The sequence below is a fragment of the Anser anser genome (assembly GCF_964211835.1).
Source record: "Anser anser genome assembly, chromosome: 5".
NCBI classification, from domain to species: domain Eukaryota; kingdom Metazoa; phylum Chordata; class Aves; order Anseriformes; family Anatidae; genus Anser; species Anser anser.
This window is the reverse complement of record NC_139725.1, coordinates 58,494,553-58,515,276: the sequence shown is the minus strand read 5'-3', so window position 1 is coordinate 58,515,276 and position 20,724 is coordinate 58,494,553. Positions and strand designations below refer to the sequence as shown.

The following is a 20,724-nucleotide window of genomic DNA, read 5'->3' as shown; positions in this document are numbered from 1 at the left end:
GTAGTTGAGCTATAGCTTGTGCTCATTTACTAAACTTTATCTCCAAGGTGATTTTTGAGAATTGTAGTTAGCTATTGCTGTGTATAAAGAGGAGGAAAAACGATTTATTTTATTGATTGCTGTTTTGGATACTGACTAAGTTTAAAAGCATATTTTAAATGAAGATCTCCTGGTAACTCTCAGCTGAAAAACATAGCGTGGATTTTATCTGTGGTTGAAATCACTGTGTGCTCCTCAGCAGCAGTTAAAATGCTATATTAGGTGGAAGGGGCATGGCATTTGAAGGCTAAATGACAATCTTAGTCTTACTTGATTAGAGCTTGCAGAGGTTGCTAAGGAACAGCCTAATAGTCCTTGAGTAACCAATTAAATGCCCCTTGGACAGATGCACAGGTGCTCATTCTCTGAAGTTTTTTTAAATCTGAGATAAGACTGGAGTATTAGTACATAAACTGCAATCTGTTTACATCCTGCTTCGGGCTTGAAAGTCCTGATTGTATATATCTTGTTCCCAGCAGGATGTCTTCTGATGTTTTTTGTTCAGTACGTTATTTGATTATTACTACACTTAAATGTTTCTTGCAGTGCTGCTTCTATTTCCAGGTAGCCCACTAGTTCTCTAGCCTACTCTGTGCTTTCTAGTACTCTGAACATACCAGCTTAAGTAAAGAAGCATCTAAAGTTGGAATTGGATAAACTTAACATTTCCAGGCTTTTGATGAGTAGGCAGTATTAATATTGATGCAGTATCCTACAAATAGTAGAAAATGTTAGCTTTCAGTACTCCTGAAGCAGTACGTGCAAATTGTAGTGAAATACTGGATGAGCTGGCTGTTAACTTAAAACACAAAGTGTAATCATTTTGGTCTTTTTTTCTGAGTACATGTAATTCTGTTTATAATACTGTAAAGTTGAGATGTCTATCTTAAAACAGCCTACGTTTTTAAAGTTAAAAGTCCAAGCTTCTAGCTGGAGAACTTAAGTTCTAATTACATGGCTTGTTGATGCTTGGAAGGCTTGACTGACATGTGCTTTAGGCAGGCAGTAAGTTGAGAAATACATAAGAAGCTTAATTATTGATCTACTCCAATAAAGGCTGAAGTAGAAGTTCAACAGGATGTGCAATTTTGGGTACCATTTGCTGTTCTTTCTACTGGCTGAAGACAATTTTAACAGTACTGTTTTGGTAACCTGTGCTACTGCTTATAGATTTCAGTGGCTGTTCCTTACTCTTGCACCTTGTACAAAGTCTTTTTTGTTGTGGTTTTGATAGTTCTTTTATGTTTAAAAACAATGTGATTTTCCTTACAGTATGTCATGGAGCTTACTGTAACTGGCTGCATGCAATCAGCCAAGCCTAGAAGTCAGACTGTGTTCACTTGGACTGTTATGACCAAGTACAGCCATCTACAAGCCTCTGCTAATGACTCTTGTTCTACACAACGAGAAGTTGATAGCACCTCCTGTGTTTATAAACCTGTTGCTTAAACCGTATATTTACATATAGGCCCAAAGTGTTGTAGCGTTGTATTTAAGACCTTTGAACTGAATGTTGTGTCCCTGGTTGATCCACAGAGACCAGCGATGTCTCTTATTAGAAAGTGGGGAAGCGAAAGAAGTAGAGAAACTGAAATGTCCAGACTTGCATGCTAAATGTTGGCTTTCAGTTACTTAGTGTTCCTTGAGTGTGTTCTGATGTCACCACAGCTTAATGGCGAACTTCAGGGTTGTGTGGCTTTTAGTTACTTCACATCTCCTCTTGCTTTCTAAGAGATAAAAGGTAAAACGGTTGCTCAAACGTAGCTGGTGGCAGTTCTTAAGAGGTTAATTCCCAGCATTCAAATACGTCTTTTTCCTAAGTGCTATGTCACTGACTTACGTAACTGTGGACTGTTGGAACATAACTGTCACCGGGCTTTAAGAGAAGAACATGGTGAACATCAGTAGCTGTTCATATCTACTCCCAGATCACTGCAACTGGAAGGTAAATAAAATAAGCTTTAACTGGCGGGAGATTGTCTGACTTGTGGCAGCCTGCTGTCAGTGATAATTTGTATGTCCCCAAGTCCTTGGGATGGACTTTCAAGACATGGTAGTCTGCAAAACTTTAGCTTGCCAAGGGATCTGGACAGAACGGCAGAAGAACTGGTGGCAAATGAAACTGCTAAAGAAACCGAGAATTGCTGGTATGCATTTTTGAGTTATGAATCCTGGTTTGAACTAGCAAAATAAACTTAAAATAGTTAATATAATATTGTCTTTAAATAGTTTTTTAATTTTGATTGTCTTTATATTGCTTCATTCTTTGCTTCATTCTTTTTTTCTGTGGTTACTCATCCTTATGAAGAAAGCTGTAACATTGCTACCCCAGAGAAGTAATTAGGGGTCAACAATGAAATAAATTTGAGGACTTGAGATGATCTCCCTTTCATAGCTTCCAGATCTGTGTTGGTGAGGGGAGAAGGAAAAAAATGGAGAAGCACTCTTAATTGACAAGTGCCTGCTTTCACAAGTTCTGTGTGCTCAAAGCTCTCCTTCCAAAGGCCTGCTAATTTGTTTTTTTTTCTGATCTGTAATAACATAAAGCTGTATCAGATCTACTCCACTACACATTAACTTGAAAAATATGATAAGATATTGGAGTTCTGGTGTTATTTTGTTACAGTGGGATTGATGGACTTCAGGATACCGTATATTGAAATAGGTACCTTGAATTGTAGACTTACTATACTGTTGTATGCTGTATTTACTTGCTGCTGTAAGCAGATGGTTTTTAATAGTAACTAAATACAGCATAGTGGTTGGTGCTGAGCGTGTGATTAAGATTTGCTGTAGCTACAAGATAGTGCTCAGAAGATTCAGTGCTGCTACTGGAATGTGAACCAAGCATTTGTTTCAGGAACATGTTTATAAATTAGACGCTGGTGTTCCTATGTATGTGTAACTACATGTGCATGTCTGCGTGAAGAATCCCTGTTTAATCCTTTCTTCAAATCCTGTGTGTTGATCTCTGAAAGAATTTGTGCCCTCTCTTGTAGAGGGAACTCTTCCTTGTCCGGTCAGACTACTTTCATATGGAGAACAGTGGGATATGGATAGAGCTTTGGTTATGTCTGCAGTGTCCTGGTGCAAATAATTGAGAAGGATGTAAGGCAAGGTGAGCAGCTACCTGTGGTGTTGAAAGCAAGGTGTTTCATGTTCTCAGCCAGCCTTTTTAGCATGCATAGAAATTGAAATTTGAGCTGGTGTTCAGTTGGTGCTGAAATGAAGGACAGCACAAGCATATTATGCCGTCTTCCAGAATTCCTGAAACTTCCATCACTGTCTGTGAGGAAATCTACAATCAAATAGAAGTTTAAAGTGACCTGATGTATTGCTATGTCAGCTACACAATAAAACCTAGACATTTCTTCCTTTCAGTGAAGAGGTCTATGGCTAGATCTGAGCTCAGAGCAAGTACTGCTGGAGGAAAATCATGCATCTTGTTTGGAACTGTACGAATGTTTGGTCAGTCACTTGTTGCCATCACTGTGGGCCAGCTAAGCCTTTGCCTGTGCGTCTTTCAAATGTGGCTGGTACTGCACAGCTAGCTCTAGAGTTAGTAGGATTTGGTTGGGTAGGATTGGTAAGAGTTGAAGAGAATTTAGAAAAACGGTGCCCTAATCTCTGTGCTCCCTTAGGAATGAAACAGAGGTTGAGCATGGGCGTCTCCTCTTCCTAGGGCAAGACATCCTGTCTCATTAGCTTGAACTGGTTTTGTGGGCACTTGCCTTTTCATAAATGAAGAAGACTGCAGTGCTACCAGCAGCTAATGTTATTTAAAAGGGTTAAGTTTAAAATGCTCTTTATTCCTAGGAACTTTGCATACATAGAACTTGGGGGCATATCTATCTTTTCTGTGTTTGTCTACCTTCTTAGTATGTGTATATGCAATACAAAAGAGTGCATGCAGGTGTTCTGTGTTTAGAACAATAATTAAAGTATGTTATTACATAGTTAGTTTAATTCCCTCTTGACTTCAAGTTGAAATTGTAATGATGTATGGCTTGAAGTGCCCAGAGGACACTAATATCCATGCCACATGGAGTGCAGAGGGGAGGGGAAGAGCAGTATTAATTACTAGTTCATCTTTTGAATTCTAAATATTAGCATAAAACAAGGCTTGCACCAACCATTAATGGGTCTTCATAGTTGATGCATACACTTCAAAAGAGACAATCTAGGTACGTTTTCATTAATGCAACAAGAAAGTGTACATGTAATGGGGCTTAATTTATCTTGGACTTCTTCCAAAACTTTAGGGAAGGAGTAGGTCATGGATACTTGGTTAATATCAAGTTTGCCACCTTCAAAGGTGGTAGCAAGGCTGAAAGCCTCAACTTAAATCTAATAAAATGCTGTTAAGAGGATACCTGACTGCAATGCGTTGTGTTTGCGCACGTCTCTTTCTAAAAGGCTTTTTTCTCCATTCTCTAATTTCATCAATACTTCCTTCTGTTCTTTGCTATTGGATTAACTCAGTGAATTTCTGGAAACTCCCAGTGCTGGCTTTGGCTGTGGTACAGAGGGCTATATCTTAATAGCTGTGAAGTTTGAAAGTATTTAAAAAATACTTTTTTTTTTCTGCCAGGTCAAAGACTTATTTTTTGTCCATTAAATTCAGGTACTAGTGGAGAAACGTTTGCTGTAAACATTCTCTTTGGTGTGTAATTTCTGGTTTAATCTGTTTCTAATCTCAATTTAAAATCAATACCTTGTGTCCTCCCTAAGTAGGATGGAAGGGAAGGCTATGACTTGAGGTTCTAGCAGGCTTTCTGGGTTGATTCCCAATGGAGCACGTTTCATTTGTGTTTTTTCTGCTCTAGAAGCATCAAAAAGACACGAAATCTGGGGAGTTTACACTGGGCTCTCTTGTTTGAGTGGCAGGTGCCAATGCAAATTGTTCACTTGTATTGGTTGACTTTTAATCAGATTCCCCAAAGGTTAAGTATGTGTAAGTGTGTTAAGTAAATTAACTAGCAGAGTGGCAGTAGTGAGGATGGCTAATGCTTCTGCTGAGCCCTGGTATGCAGTTACTGGTTGCGTCAGCTCCTTCGTGCCCTGTGCTCATCATTGTTTCAATAGATGATCAGAATTAAAGCTAAACAACTAGGATGGTTTCAATAATACATTGTTTTGAGGAGAATTTTACTTTGTACATGTGCTTCTTGGTAGTGTAGATTGTACTTCCACAGCTATTATTCACAAGCAAAGCATTGCAGTACTCTGGCATCTATAGAAGAGATGGCAATTGGGAGAAATGGTCTTTTTTTTTTTTTTGAGACTTATTTTTTTCCCCATGCCCAAAGCTTTTTGTGGGACACTAGTCCTCTGCCCAGTGGGTCTTAGGATCACCTTGGAGGTGATAATAGAGGAAAGCGAAAATCTGTTAGGCTTTTTGTTGCAGGTTGGAAAGCATGTGGTGGGGTGGGCTTCCGTCATGTGGAAGAAAAGCAGTTTTACTGAGCTGTTGAATGGTGTTGAGTTCTGGAAGTCTCTTGAGGCTTTCTGTGGGTACTGATGAAAATGTTGTTGTTCAAGGTATTTTTTCACTACTGAGCAGTATGCAAAAGTTTAAATCAAATTGTGAAATAAGTTTTCTCTAAAGGCAAGGCTCCGACAGGCCTGTGATGTCCTAATTCCTACTTCCCCACCCCCCTGTTCCGCTTGACTTAAGTGTTTCCTCAGGTCACTGAAGATTTTCTTATTTTTGGCTCAAATTCTGGCTCTAAAGTCCTAGCCTACAGATGCATGTACTGTTTCCCCTTATGGGGAGTACACAGGGCAGCCATGCAGAGTATCTAGGAAACTCTTAGAAATCTAGGCAATTAATCTGGCTTGCTCTGAAGAGACTGATCTTCTTGTAATTTGTTCTTGAGTAATGACAGATTCCTTCAATTATTTGAAGGTAGGTTTTATCGGTAGTAGTGGAGCCTTGGAGGGAACCACCTCAAGTTAGGGAAACTTCTGCAGCAGGTCTCTGACTTGTTTTTTCCTTTCCAAATGTAAAGTTCTAACGCTTTTCTCTAGTTAGCTGGTATTTCCAGTCAGTCACAGATATTCTTGCCTTCACAGCTCTGTTGCCAGTCACAATAACTTAATCTTCACCCTTTCTTTTGTGCCCTTAACTCAAATACAGGTGGTGGTTTTGAAAGCAGCGTTATTGCTTAGAGTGGTTGTTGGGTGACTGGTAGGCCCAGCTTGTAAAGGGGTAGGTGCTACTTGCTGCTTCTTCAGTCGCTGTGAAGTTACTGTGGAGTTAGTAACTAGAAATGGCACAAGCCTTCGTCTGTGTTATGTGGAAACCAGGAGGGATTGTTTTTGACTGTGGCAAATACAATACTTGAACTTTGAAGATTGATTGCCTAATTATTGAAGTTATGCTTCTGCGTGAAGGTCTTTGTGTTTCTCACTGTGGCCTTCCCCCAGAAAAATACTGGGTCTTCCGTAGTTAAAACAAGGTTTTTATCCCATATGTTGACAGTTTTATGTCAAAAATTGCTATGAAATCAGTAAGCTTAGTATTTCACTTGTGAATTGTCAGCTAGTTAATAAATAGGTGCTTGTTTTGTTTGTGCATTTCTCTTACCTTGCCTTGGGTGACAGTATGTTCTGCTTTGTACCACCCAGGCTGGACTTAATCACTCTTAAAAGACACTCTAGATTACTTTTCGCCCCCCAGGAGAAGTTTCAGAAGCCATTAGTCTTCTAAATCTTTATTCCAGATATTACTATCTCCCTATTAGTAGCTGTAGCTCAGCTCATCATTTTTTCTGAATAACATTTTGGTGTATGCGTTGCAACATGTCACATGGCTTGTTATGGATGTGTTGTGTACATGGTTTGACTTTTGGAATAATCCTAATACGATGTGGCATTTGAGTATTGCAGAAAGGAGAATCTTGATTAGATTTCTCAATTACTACCTCTCAGATGTCATAGCTTTCAAAGAGAAGTTTTGAGGTGTAATTGTAAATCTAATTCAGAACTGTTTTCTGTTTTTTTTTTTTCCTGTCATTTTTTCCTCAACTATTCCTTGGTCATGATTTTGATTACCTTAGAATAGATACTGATGACTTCGGTAGGCCTGCAAGATTTTACAGTGTAAATGTTGCTTTAATAGTCTTTTGCTTTAATGTCAACCATCAAAAAAAGTGGAATACTTGCTTTGGAACAACACCTGTACTGGTTGAAACTAGATTTCAGGGAATATAAGCAAATACGTGTGGGAGATAAGGACAGGGCAAAGATACATAAAAAATTCTTTAAATTCTACTAAGCTTTTTTTTTTCCAAACAAGAATCTTCAACTAGTTGTGACTGGTCTCTCCTAAGTGCTTGTGGCAATCTCTCCTTGGACCCACAAAGCTTACACCTGCTGCATCCCTAGGCAACCTGTGTAACAGTTTGCCAGGCTTTGCATGAAGTGCCATCTTGTCTCATTTCTGTGTTTCTGAGCTTGGCTCATGTTAGCTTAATTTGACCTGCAGTTCTTGTTTTTTTGTCATTGACAAGAAAACGGACAGTCTATTCCTAACCAAATCCTGGGCCTTTTGTAGCAGAAGTCTGCAGAGCTACATACTTAAGTCCTCTTTTCTTCCAGGCTGAGGAGTTCTGACTAACACTGTCATTGCTTGTATGGGAGTTACTGATCATTCACCTAAGATTAAATTGTTTTTTTCTATGCTTCTTTTATGTTACTCTTGATGCATTTAGTTTTTATAAACAAATGTTAAGGCTTATATACAGGAGGTATCTAGAGGTGACATAGGCAGAAGGCACTTGCAGTGAGATAGAGGTGTTTCAGCAAAACTAATCAGTGGGGTTGAATTGGCATTAAAAATTAATGTGCATTTTTTTCTGGAAAACCTTGGCAATAGCAAGGTATTGCAGGACCACTTGTGTTTGAGTAGTTAAGTATTCGCTGATTTATTTTTGCTTAATTCTGGAACTATAAGGGAAATAAATGGTTTGGAAGCTAATCATGTGGCATTTGTTCAAATTTAAGTGACCGCAAATGACTGCTTAGATTTCAGAGGTGGAACTTTAATCTCTGCTGTACTCCAGGAGATTTGTGTATGGTGGATTCAGGGAATGAAGGATGGACTAGGGTAGAGATGAATAACAGATAACAACTCCTGTCTCTGGTTTTTATAGCTTCTATTCTGCAAGACTCACCATTGCATGCATAGCAGTAATGTTAAAGGCGCTGGTTTAGAATAGGAATGGGCTCTTCTAGAACCTCTACAGTGTCCTGTGAACATACGAGTAGCTAGCAGCTTTTCTTCATACAAATCTTTGCAGGACTACTGGCTGGACAGATCTCCTGCAGCTTTTCTAAATAAGAAGCTAATGACTTGCTTCTGGCACTGTGAAAATTGTTAGTGAGGTGCATGCTTCCTACTTAGTGGAGGAGAAGGATGCTCTGTCTGCAGCAGTTCTCTGGTGGAGGGTGCTACGGAAGTTCAGGGTTTAAGTTCAGTACTAAGGTGATGGGAAGAAATACTGTGTCTGAGATTTGTCACAAAGTTAAATCAGCTGAGATATGCTTTGAGTTTCTGTCTAAGGTACTAAGTTACCAGAACGTTATAGGTTTTTCTGGTAGTTTTTCTGCACAGATGAACAGTTTGCTGTCCTGGGATATATCAAGGCTGCCTCTGAGGTTGTGTTCTGCCACTGCAGCAGGATCCAAGTACCTTCAAACCTTCACTTGAAGATCTTCCTATAGATGTATCATCTGGTAACATACGTCACGATCTGGTATTTTGATATACTTGGGAGAGAAGCACAATATTCTTCTGTTTCACAAAGCTCTGCATGCTGCCAAATAGATGTTATAATATCCCTTTGAATTCCTCCTTGAAGTTGTTTATATCTTTGCATTTATATAAATGCTTGCAGCTGGTTGGTGGTAGGATTCTTCCACCCAGTTGCTGGGTAATTTTCTTCAGCTGAAGGTGGTGAGTCCCTACCTGGGTGTTAAGTATTAACTCTGAGACCATTTCTAACTTAGTCACCTGTTGTTTTTATTTGTGCTCCTTTTCCAATGAAATGTCTTAATAGTCTAGACATCTTGATTTCTCCCTGCCACCCCCATATGCACACACACATGTACACACCCCTCCAGTTTTGACTTTGCTTGGTTTGGAGGAGGAGAGGAATGAGGTGTTCAAGCACGTGTAGGTGGAGGTGTCAGGCTGTTAACCATGGCAGAAAATACACCCCCTCTTGCCCTTCCCCACCTCCCCACGTTTTGCAGACTTCCTAAAGACTGTGAGGTGGGGCAACCCATAAACTGCTCCCCTCAAAGAGCAGTAAGGCTCCAAAGCTTGTAAACATCATCCTGCTTTTGTGACTTGGCCAAGAGGAGTATAACTTCAGTAATTGCTCTCAAATAGAAGGCTTAAAGTTGCTCAACTGCTTTCTGTTCTGTGCTGCCAGTGTTTGCAGTACTCCAACCCAGCCTTCCGCAACGCTCCTGACAAAATGGGATTGTTTGGCCCTGGTTTCCAAAGGGAAGGCTTTTGTTTAGGACTCACCATGCCAATGGTACTTCTCAAATGAAAAATGAGGGTTTATAGGAGGGGTGCTCTTATAATTTTGTGCATTGGAATAGCCTTTGCTTGCAGCAGACAAGTTCTTGCATGCAAGCGGGGCTGAAATTTCCTTGAAGTTTCAAAAAGCAGCCCCCTTCTGCATTCCCCCTCCCTCCACTGAGAAACACAACCTGGGTGAGTGAGGAACACCTGCTCCTTCTGTGTAGAGGTCTCCATTACGTCTTCATAATGTCAAGATCAACCTGCATGCTTGTTCTGTCTGTCTGCCCTTAAATCTGTGGCAGAGATACCGGCCTTGGACCTTCACTGAAGCTTCCTTCACTTCTTCCTTCCTCTGCAGTTCTGGCTTGTGCATGAGGAAGTTGTAAAGACTTGCAGAGCTCCTGGGGAAGGAAATGGAATATGCGTGCCTTTAAGTCATCTTTTTCCAGGCAAGCAGGCTGCTTGGAGGAGGGGGACAGGCACTTGAAAGGGTGAGGAGGAAAAAAAAAAAAAGCCCTGGACCTGTCTTTGCCTCACTTTTCTAGGAGTTCTTTAAGAAAAGAATCTGGGAGTTGGCTGTGCTGATTGGCGTTAGGGACTTGGTTGCAAGAAATACTGGTGATGATTTATTAATGGTCTAACTTTTTTAACTTCTGGAGTGAGTAGTGATAGGAGGCTGTTGCTTGACCTATTCTTACATCATTATCATTAAGTTGCTTATTCTTGAGAGAGGTTTGAAAGGAAAAGGCCCTGACTGTTGGTGAGATCCTGTGTTTACAGTGTAGCACTTGGTGGAACAGTGTGGTAATGTGGGCTCTGTGTTTAAGAGCCATGCTTTTTTCTAATCTGCAGCAGATTTCTAGTTTCTTCTGGGGTTTTTGCCTATCTGTAGAAACTCCAGTCAACATGCTTCTATTAGAAAATTTTGGGTGAAATTGAGGAATCTTTCTTAGAATAAATATTTTAATATACGACAGCTTGTTGTGGAAATTGCAGAAAATGTCAAATACTCATTTTCAGCTCAACCTTAACATTTTCTTAACATTTTATGTGTTTTGGGGAGGTTTTGAGTTGGAGAATATAAATTCTGTACCTGACTGAAAGTGCAGTCAGAAGGCTGGTCATCCTTCCTGGGATTAAAAATCTGACAAGTCTGTTTTTCCAAACACACCTTTTGAATGTTGATTTGCAGAAGTCAAGGTAGTAGTAATGGTTCATGAAAAGGCACTGCCAAACCAATATTACAGGTCTTGTCCCCCCCCCTCCCAGAGAGGAGGTCGTTGGGATAGTAACGGGAGTGTTTTGTTTAGTGTAAGCAGTGGAATAATGCTTTGAAGTTGTTTTTTGTCAACACTGGTCCTAGGAAAAACACAACTGAAGCAACATTGCCAAGATAGTTAAACAGACTTAAGTTGTATCTTTCCCAACAGGTTAGCATATCTATTTAGTTACCTCCTGTGAAACGGTTATTCTGTAAAGCTGGGCGGCTTTTCTGCAGAACTGTGCTGATGTTCTTCTCTGAGCGGTAGCCTCAGCGTGTTGTGGTTTTTGGTAAGCACAGATACTACACTGCCTTTAATTCAAGGAGGTGAACTGCTTTCATTGCAGTATGTGCTCACCCCTTGCCTTACCCACACCTCTCCAATCTGTGCCATGGCCTCTTCTAAATATTTTGCTAATACTAGTTGAAATGAACAAATGCTACTTCATAAAGCTTTTTTCATGTGTAAGAACAGACTGGAATGTGCATGTCCTATTAGTGAGGTGTTAGTCATAAGCTTCAAGTCTGAGTAGCATGCAAGTTAGAAAAGAAGATGGTGTGGTGGTGTGTGTATATTATAATACACCCATGAAATACTATAAAATACTCATGAGTTTGGGGCATTATTAGGATACTCAGTAGGAAACAACAGTTTTTTTGCTAAATTTATGCAGGAATTCAACTCAAACACTTTTATAATTAGGTAAGTTCTCTAGAGAGCCTACTTAACTTTTAAGCTAGCATGTTCCTAAGGGTACTCTAAAGAGCTGGATGATGTCAGGAATTTAGATTAAGTTTGGGTAGACCTTAGACTCTGGAGAAGAGCTAATTAATGCAAATTCTTTAACTGGTTTCTGGAAACACAATTTTAAAAAAATGTTGGCTTGTACAAGTATCTTGTACTACAGGGAAGTTTTTTGCAGCTTGTGTTGACTGACCATCCGCTGTGTAGAGATATGCCTAATGCAAGCCAATGGTAGAGCTTTTATAAACTGAGTATGCCTATTTAAGCCGAAAGTACTATTTGGCACTTATTAGTCGTATTCAGCCTGTAGCTCTTACTCTGGCTGTAAGGTAGTGTTACGGCATGGATGAGTATGTGAGTATTAGTTTTCAGTAATGGTTTTGATAGTTGAGCTGTAATTGGAAAGCGTTCAGTGCAGCACATAATGAACATAGTAGCATGGATGCATCTTTGTATGCTTTCAGTGTTTTAAAATGAAGTGGAAAACTCAAAAGAATTAAAGCAGATCTAGTGTGAGACCGGATACTCTAGTGGGGAAGAGGTTTTTTGAACTGGAAGGTTAAGGATCTGTTTCCTGTGTTGAGGAGCCATAACTGGAACACGACCACCCATCACCCTACTGCAGAGGAGTTCTTTAAAGCTGCTGCCTAGCAGGATGTGAGGAAGGAATCACAAGTTGGGCTGGTAATCTTACTATCTGTTAGAGGGAGAGCAGCCCTTTAATCAGCTTCTTTTCTGGATGTGTTCTCAAGTCTGTGAGGTGCTTTTGGAGGGTGGCTGTGCAAGCATCACAGAAAGCAGGAGGTTGCACAGCTGAACTGTTGGAGCTGACGTGGCTTTTTCAAGTAAACGTACATTTGTCTGTTGGTTCCATTTACTGTGACTTAACGACATCTGTGGCTTGTAGGCACCCTTGTAAGACCTCTTAAAATGTTGCACTCCGTGTGCTTGTCCATGTGTAAATGGCCACCTGCTGCCATTTTGAGCTGGTTAGCCCAGAGGTAGACATGGTGAAACCGGGGATATGGGGTGCCAGTAAGTGAAAGGGTTTAATACTCTGGGTCTCTATTGCATATGTTCCCTTTAGGCTTCTTATAGATGGCTGTATAGCTCTTGATTGTCCTTAGTTGGGAGGGGAAAAGCAAATGACTGAATCTGGCCTGTTGGACCTGTGGCTTGCAGAGTGCTGTCCGTGTCCTGCCAGGCAGTAGCATGGGCTCTGGGGCTGGCTGTGTGGCCAGAAACCCCAGTCTTCCACATGTTGGAAGAAGAGTTGTGTGCTAGTCATAACTCTCTGTAATGTACTACGTTTCTATAAGATGTTACAGGAATGCTTTCAGCTCTAGAGTGTATGCTAGCTTGTTTGGTCAGATTTGTCACCAGAGCTATAGGGCTCCTTATTTTAAGCACCTTAAAATCAGGAGAATGCCCCTTTATTCACACCTTCCAGTGTGTGCATGTCGAAACAGTGTGCTGCGTGCAGCTCCCTTTCCCACAAAAACTTCCTAGCATCCTAGGTGAAGATCCAGATCTGCTTTCAAGTGGAATGATGGGAAGGCATAGCTGACCAGCATAGTGTGTTACTGCCTTAGCCTGTGTGGGCAGTTAGATGCAATGGCTGATTTGCAGTAGGAAAGACCAACCCTTATATAAAATGAGTAAGTGGACATCTGGAAGCACTTGAGCACTGTTCTGTACTTCTAATAGAAATCAGTGAAGCACAGGAAAACTGAGGGGTAGGTTACAAGATCAGTTGTTAAAAGCAGGGGAGGTGGGTAAAGAACTTGGTATCGTGCACCAATTTGCAGAATTCTGCATAGGTTACACTTCTCATTTCGTCCCTAAAATAAGCAGACTTGTAACTGCCAGAAGACATTAGGGCCACTACTGTATGGTACTTTCTGATACCATTCATGTTACATTTATTTCTCAGGTAACAGTTTAGAAGGGTGCCAAGTAGTATTTTTAGACTACGGTAGGATCCTGCTTCCTTGAATGTTCAGGTGGGGGTATGAAGTGGAGAGTTGGAGGAAATGCTGCACTACTGTTTTGTTTTTTTTAAATATAATAGGGAATTGTGCTATGTTGTCATCCCTCAAAAGTAGTGGCTTCTTATCAACTGATCTTTATGCTTTGAGCTGGAACTGCCTTTGGAAGAAGACAAGTATGCCTCTGTCCAGTATAGTCACTGCTGAGCTTCCTTGAGTGTAATATGACTATTTACCACTAAAGTTTTATTTTCCTTGCATTCCAGTCACGGTAAATCACTTTTTCCTAATGTCTGAGGCTGAAAGGTTCAGAAGAAACTTTTTTCCAAAGGCATAGTTTGTGGTTTATATGTTAATGCAACTCAGTGATAGAATAGGCACCCTATTAATGGTTTTACTGAGTAGACTGGTCCTTTGCTGTAGTCATGAGGGATGTCTAGCAAAGAGCTCTAATAATGGTGCTGCATGGATTTTTTTTTTTTGGTTGTAAAATAGGGAGATTTCAGTGTTATAATCAACCTTCCTTGGTGGGAAGCATGGGTGTGCAAAGCACTTAATGAACTATCGCAGTAAAAATGTTCGTCTCTTGATATAGGAGGCTGAAATAGCTATGAAATATAGATGAATTCTTACATTATCCTCTTCCTAAGAGGGTGTTCTTCATGCCTCAACTGAAAATCCCCAGGTTCATGTGAATTCATAGGTGGTTGTTAGCCCGTGAATTCAGCACGCATGAAGTTTTGGCTCTGCTGTATTTAATGAGTTTCAGTTTTTTGGTGTGGCTTGCCTCTAAGCACAAAGATGTATATAAGAGGGTTTTAGGATAGTGGTGCAATAACTGTTTTTGTTACTGGTTTTGAATGTATGTGAGAAACTTTATTTTAACTTGGATGAGTTGGAAACTTTCAAAGTCAAGGTGTTTGACAGCTGCTTTTGTTAAACTTAAAACAGGTAAACATCACATCTATGCATAAAGTTGCATTTGCATTTTTCCCCTAAGTAACCTTAATATTTAAATGTCAACATCTGTCCTACATATTTGGTCATAAAACCAAAGGAAACTACTGAAGCCTTGCTTTAGTGAAGTAAAGCTTGTGTTCTTTTGAAACAGTTATCAAATTGTCTGAAATGATGCTTTTCATTTTTCCTCTGTGGAAAATCTACTACCAACCATGCTTTCTCTAAAAATCATGTTTCTGCTGTGTCTTTTTCAGGTCCATTCTTCACAGCTCCCCTTTCATGAGAAAGAAGTCTAAATTTTTAATGGGTGGAGGGTGGATTTTTTTCTAGAAAAAACATATCTAAACTGGCTTGTTCTATAGACTTGTGTTTTGGGCACTTTCTAAAAAGATGACCCTGATTTTATTTTGTCTTCATTTGCTTGTCTTAAATATTGTATCTATTTCCCAAAGTTCAGGACCCTTCACTTTGTTCAAACCTTTTAGAGCTGCTTCTGAGAAGGATTTCTGTGGCTAAGAAAGCTGAGAAATAAATACAGTGGGAGGAGAAAAATAATAATTCAGTCCTTGGTGTGTGGGGGAAGATGTTGTTGTTTTGCTGTTAGCCTGCTTTGCCCCACAGTTTTTAATGCTGTTATATTTCATGCTTTTGAGAAGATGCCTTCAAGGGCTTTCACATGACAGTAAAGTGGTGAAAATTTAAACTGCTTTCAGTTGGCTTTCGTGTAGCAGCAATATCTGCTTATTCCAAATCACTGTTTGTCTGGCCTATAACAGTGCTTTTTATCTAACTGGTGTCTTTTTTTTCTTTTCAGAGATCGTTCACGTTAGTATTAGAAGCATGGGATTGGGATAATGATACAAAAGGTGGTGAGTATTTATGTAAAACTGTCAGGTTTCACTTATTTTGTGCTGTATGTGCACAGATCTCAGGGGGAGAAGGGGACATGGTGTGCTGGTGCAATTAGCCATCTTTACAAAGTAATGGGAGGATGCAATCGAAGTGAAGGGTATGTACAAATCCCAGTAGGGAGGGGGATTGTATTAGGAACGGCAAAAAATTAGTAGTGGTAAGAAATAGAATGGACCATAGCAAGTGAAGATCTTAATACGTAATTTCTTTAAGAAAGTTTAAAAATTATGGTAAACCCTTTTTTCCCCCCTAAAGGAAGTGATCTGTGCTGTAGATTTTCACTTTAAATACTCTTTTGTTCACCCTTCACTGCCTTTTGTGGTAACTTCCATGATCAGGCAAACAAAGCACTCCTGCTGCCTGTAAATTAAAGTTGGATGCCTTGGTATGATTCATTCTCCAGTTGTTTCTTTATTAGTACTGAAAGTTACCTTGTTTCTGGTCTGCAAATACTAATCCTTATTATCAGAGCATGGCTATTGATCTGAAGGAAAAGCAAGCTTAGTGTTTAAATACTTTAAAATAATTTGAAGGTGTTGGTTGCCATGTTGTTGCTGAAGTAGAGCTCTCTCTGATCCTTGGTAATGTTTTATGAACTTCTCTCAAAATAAAAAATGCGTAGCTGCAAGTGCTAAGTGAACATCAAACTTGTTGCTGATAATGGACTATTTAATCTTGGCTGGGACTGTTACAGAGAAAGATAAGTGTTCAGACATTGAGATAGTGAAGATTTGTGCCCCAGATAATCGTCATTTTCTAACTATTCATTCTATTCTCTGCTGCTTCACTGACCATCCTTATAAAGCAAGATGCATCAAGTTCACCAAAAAAAGGCAAAGCTAAAATAATATTGAGGCTATGTTAGAGTTTGAAGGTCCTCTTGAAGATGGGACCAGTCCCACTTGGATTTTCCTGGCAGACTTTCTTAACTTAGTTTTTCCTAACATAGTCTGTGTCCAGTGATAAAGTAATTGAGTTTGTAATTTGTTCCTCAGTCCTCCCTCTGTTAAAATTAAGCAATTTTTGTCTTGTCCAACAGCTTCAATCTTTTCTAATAGGCATGTTTTCTTTAGATCTTTGGTAATTCATGTTGCTGCAACCCTTCCGTTGGTCCACAGCCTACTTGAATGGCGGTTTCCCAAGCTGGATATGGTATTCAAATGAGATCTTGTGTGCTGAGCAGAGTAAGCCTGAATCTTGAATAAGTTTAGATATCCTACACAGCAACAGATTAGAGTCATCTTATTTGAATGTCTTTTTGAAAAAGTACTACGTGAAGTTCCTTTGTTCAAATAGCTTCCAGCTTGGGAATAATTTACCTAGGGGCAGCTAGTACAGTGAATATTGGATATTCCTTCCCCCCCTTGTTCTAGGTAGCTTATCAGCTCAGGAGATTGTGTAGAAAGGAGTGAGCACGAAGACCCTATCCTGCAAAGCATGAGATGTGTGCATTTAAAAGCTGATTTCTTTTCAATAAACTTAAAAAGTTAAAAGACCGTTCTTTATTATGTTGGTCCTTGAATCTGCCGAATCCTCTTGCAAATCTGTAGCTTTCAAAGCCCGGTTTCTTTTAAAACTTTTAAAATATTCTTGATAAGGGGATATTTACTTTAGGCTTGTGTTTTTCCTTTTTATGCCGTTCAGATCTCTTCACCATGCTTTAACAAACCTGTGTACTTCCACTGATGTCAGTTTTTTCCCTGAACCCCAAAATGACCTAATGTATAATGTCTTTTGGAGTTCCAGTGGGCCATCTCCTTTAAAGAATGGTTTCAATGAACTACAGCAGTCCAAGTGCCTCAAATTACAGTCTAGGTCTCCTGAGAAACTGCCAATGAAAGGTGAAGTTCCCTTTTAATGTAGGCTGCCAGAGAGGTGCTCTTAACTTGTATTGCATCTGAAACAGAGAGGCTTGTCATGTGAGTTTTGTTATGCTTTTTTAGCCTATAATTTGACAGGGGACTAGCTAAACACATGTCTTGAGGTTAAATGTTTCAGTAGTCTGTTTACCAATCTCATGAAAGAGATCTGTTGGCTTTTTCTTTCTCTCTCCAAGAGCAGTCTTGGCAGGCGATGCTCCAGTAGGTTTTCCCCTGTGAGTCTGACAAGACGCAGGGACTGCTCCTTGTATTTCTGTATACTGCCAAACGGGACAGATCAGTAAGAATGCACATCTAAGGGTTTAGAAAAGGGACACAACATCGCTTCCAGAGAAAAAAGGGACAATGTCTGCATCCTGGGGGGAGAGGGGAGGAATATCTGTGGAAAGCTGAACTCCCTGCCATGTACTGAGCACTGAGTCAATCTCTGGCTCAGGTTTTGTGTCTTCTGTTGCCAGTGTGAGAAAGCTTAAAGTTCCAGTCTCTCTATGAACTGATTAATGGTTCCAAAGTCAGGTTTTACTTCCCTTTAAGGGGATGAGTAAGGCTGAAAGTTGATTGCAAATCCTATGTTCCCATTTGGACTTCTGATAAGGTGTTATTACAAAAAAAGATTTTAGAACAGTTCTGTTTCCCTCTGTATATGTACTAGTATCCTGTATTCTTCCTTGCAAGCATTAAATGCAAGATAAGAGTGCTTATAGTAGATCTGTGAAGCACCCATCACAAGAACAAGTCTGTTAGGGTATATTTATCCCCTGGTACTTACCTTAAAAGGGGCTTTTGAAAACACAGATTCCCAAACTTTTCCTGTGTTTCCTTCCTCCTCTGTGCAGCAGTATTGGCAGGACACCACCAAGCTACGGACTGGGAGTGAAGCTCGTGGCAGTGTAGCGTTACCACTTGTTTGCTTTGTGAGGGTGAAGGAGGGGGAGAGGAAACTGGCTTAGATACTGAATCACTGTAAAGGGCCTGTTTTCTGTCCTCTGTCACAGCAGTTCTCGCTATTTTCCAGGTAAGTCACTTGACTTGGCAGCTGTCTTGTACAGCAGAGGTCTGGGCAATGCTTAACCCAGTGCTGCTGTTCTGAAGCAAGCTGGCATCTTCACACGTGAAGTAACTTTCCATTTGAGTACTTGTCTGCTGCTGGGATGCAGATTGCCTTCCTCTTTCATCTTAGTCTGTAGGAGACTGATCTGTCCTTACAGCTTTAAAACCTTTGCTTGAAAGATGCTGAAGACTGTACTTCTGGAGGTGGTACCTCCTGTTTATTTAGGCACAAAGTACATATGCTACTGTGTTCGTCTCTTTGCATACAGCTACCAACATTGCCTCTTGTATTGCCCTATAAGTGCCTTGTTGGGAATGTCTGACCGCTGCTAAAAGTCAGCATGTTGATGAGTGAAGTTCTTAATTAAGTGTACTCATGGCTCCTGATAGCAAGGTTGCAATTAAATGCTCTTAAGATAAGAGTTCCTCTTCCAAAAATCAGATGCTTTGTGAATGTTAATTAAAGTAGAAACTTTGAGCCATCACCTCCTTTTGTGCAAGTCCTTGTACCAATGTCTGATTTTTCTAGAGAAGCTTGTAGGTTTCTTTCATCAAGGAAAAGAAGCCTCTTGCTTCTGAGGAGTATGAAGGGGAGGCTAGAGTACTGTATCTGTTCTTTGACCGATAACTGGATTCAGTTACGTGGCTTATTGCCTTAGTGAGGGCTAAAAGTACTGTGGGGTTGGGTTGTAAGGTGAATTTTAATGGTAAACCAGATGCAGGGAGCAAACCTGCCTCATCGCAGTAGTGAAATGTAGGAGAGAATATCTTCAGAATCACTTTAGCATTGTGGAGGAGGAAGGAGAAACCCTGATAAACATGTTTCCCACTACTTGGTTTCGCTATGAAGTCTGAAGTAAAGCAGAATCTCTTTATTCTCAAAATTTACTATGGTACTTATGAATGTAGTATTAAAACTAGATGGCTTGGAGCTGTTTTTCCCTGGTGCCTTTTATGGTTGGGGTGAATTATTTTGCTTGCTTATTTAGGCTGTTGTGCCCTTCTACTGATACAAACCAAAGGAAAAGCTATCGAAACTGTTCTCTTCAGAGGAGTTTGTGAAGATGAAGTTTAATTTTTTTAATTAAAATAATTTTGCCTTTTTTATTTCCCCATTTCTTGACCCCACGTATCAAGAGGAATGTTCTGTATAGGTATATTTGCCAATAGCTGTAATGCTTATTCCAGTTTAACTGGGTTTGATGAATCTGCATTAACTTAAAGATGTTTGATAAGATTTTTATTAGTCACTCCTTTAATCGCAGGGTATGTTTTTCAGTCCATCTGATGCACTTTGATGAAACCCTTTGGGGAGTATGGCTGTGGCTGTTGCAGCCATTTCAATGAGCCTGTGTTGCTGATAGCTGGAAAATAGGTTTATAATGCATACTTGCTCTTTGGTCAAATTCCTTGACCATCCAGTGACTCGGCACTTTTAGTCAAGGCTTTTAGATCAATAATCATTATAGAAGAATCATATTACGAAAGGATGTCGAATCTAATCATGAAGCTTTTAAAGGTGGCTGGTGGTATGTTAGATACCCTGCTGAGTTGCAAACAGCATGCAGGCAGCTTTCTCTGGCTTGCAGGCTTGTTCAGTCTGCTACTGACTTTGTGCTGCTGGATGACAGAGGACTTTGCATATAGGAATTTGAGAGTTAAAGACAGACTTCAATGTGTTTGTCCAGCCATAAAATGTTTTATGCAGACTAGTCCAGGCAAGCATGAATTATAGCCTATACATGGCTTTTACCACTTGTAATATTAAAGCAGAGAGATGCTTTGACTTAATTGGAGAACCTTTCAGTGCTTAATTAAAACATAGCTTTTACCTTTTACTTCAGTGTTCTTTATTTTTAAGAGGAAAGATTTTTATGGTAGAAGCATGCTTGAAAAAAGATGTCAACGTAACAAAAGCAGAGCCCACTACTTCATTACCTTTTGTTTAACGGTAGAATGACTGAAAAACTGTTAGTTGAGTTCTGAGGGGGTAGTGCAGCTTTGGTGGCAGATGTACAGGATACTTCTGTGCTCTTGCTAGCTTCCCAGGTGAGAAATAGTCACTTTCTTGGCTTTATTTTCTAAGCCTGATATGTTTCTGAGCAGTAAGTGTGTAAAATGCACTTGATGAATATGAGAGTTCAATATGAGAGTGCTTGCTATCAGCCTGGCCTGTTTTATTATCATTAATAATCTGAAGTTGAGACCCTATCTCACTATTAGTCTTTGTGCACAGTTTTTGGTTCTCCATTTTTTAGCGTGCTTTTTAAAGAATCTTCATTAAAGAAAATGGACACTGAACTGCTGAGCTAGCAATATTATAGTAACGTCATAAATGTGTATGAAATTCA

General features: G+C 39.9%; 1 protein-coding gene across 3 annotated transcripts in view; it reads left to right on the top strand.

Moving 5' to 3' along the window:
• The window catches only part of JAG2 (jagged canonical Notch ligand 2), a 68,479-nt gene that overhangs the window by 9,236 nt on the left and 38,519 nt on the right, over window positions 1–20,724 (top strand). For 2 of the 3 annotated variants that reach the window (XM_083838145.1, XM_083838143.1), the window contains exon 3: window positions 15,346–15,400. In XM_083838145.1, the coding sequence (XP_083694271.1) occupies window positions 15,346–15,400 (55 nt within the window). The remainder of the gene's footprint in view (window positions 1–15,345; window positions 15,401–20,724) is intronic. The other variant, XM_083838144.1, reaches the window with a different exon arrangement.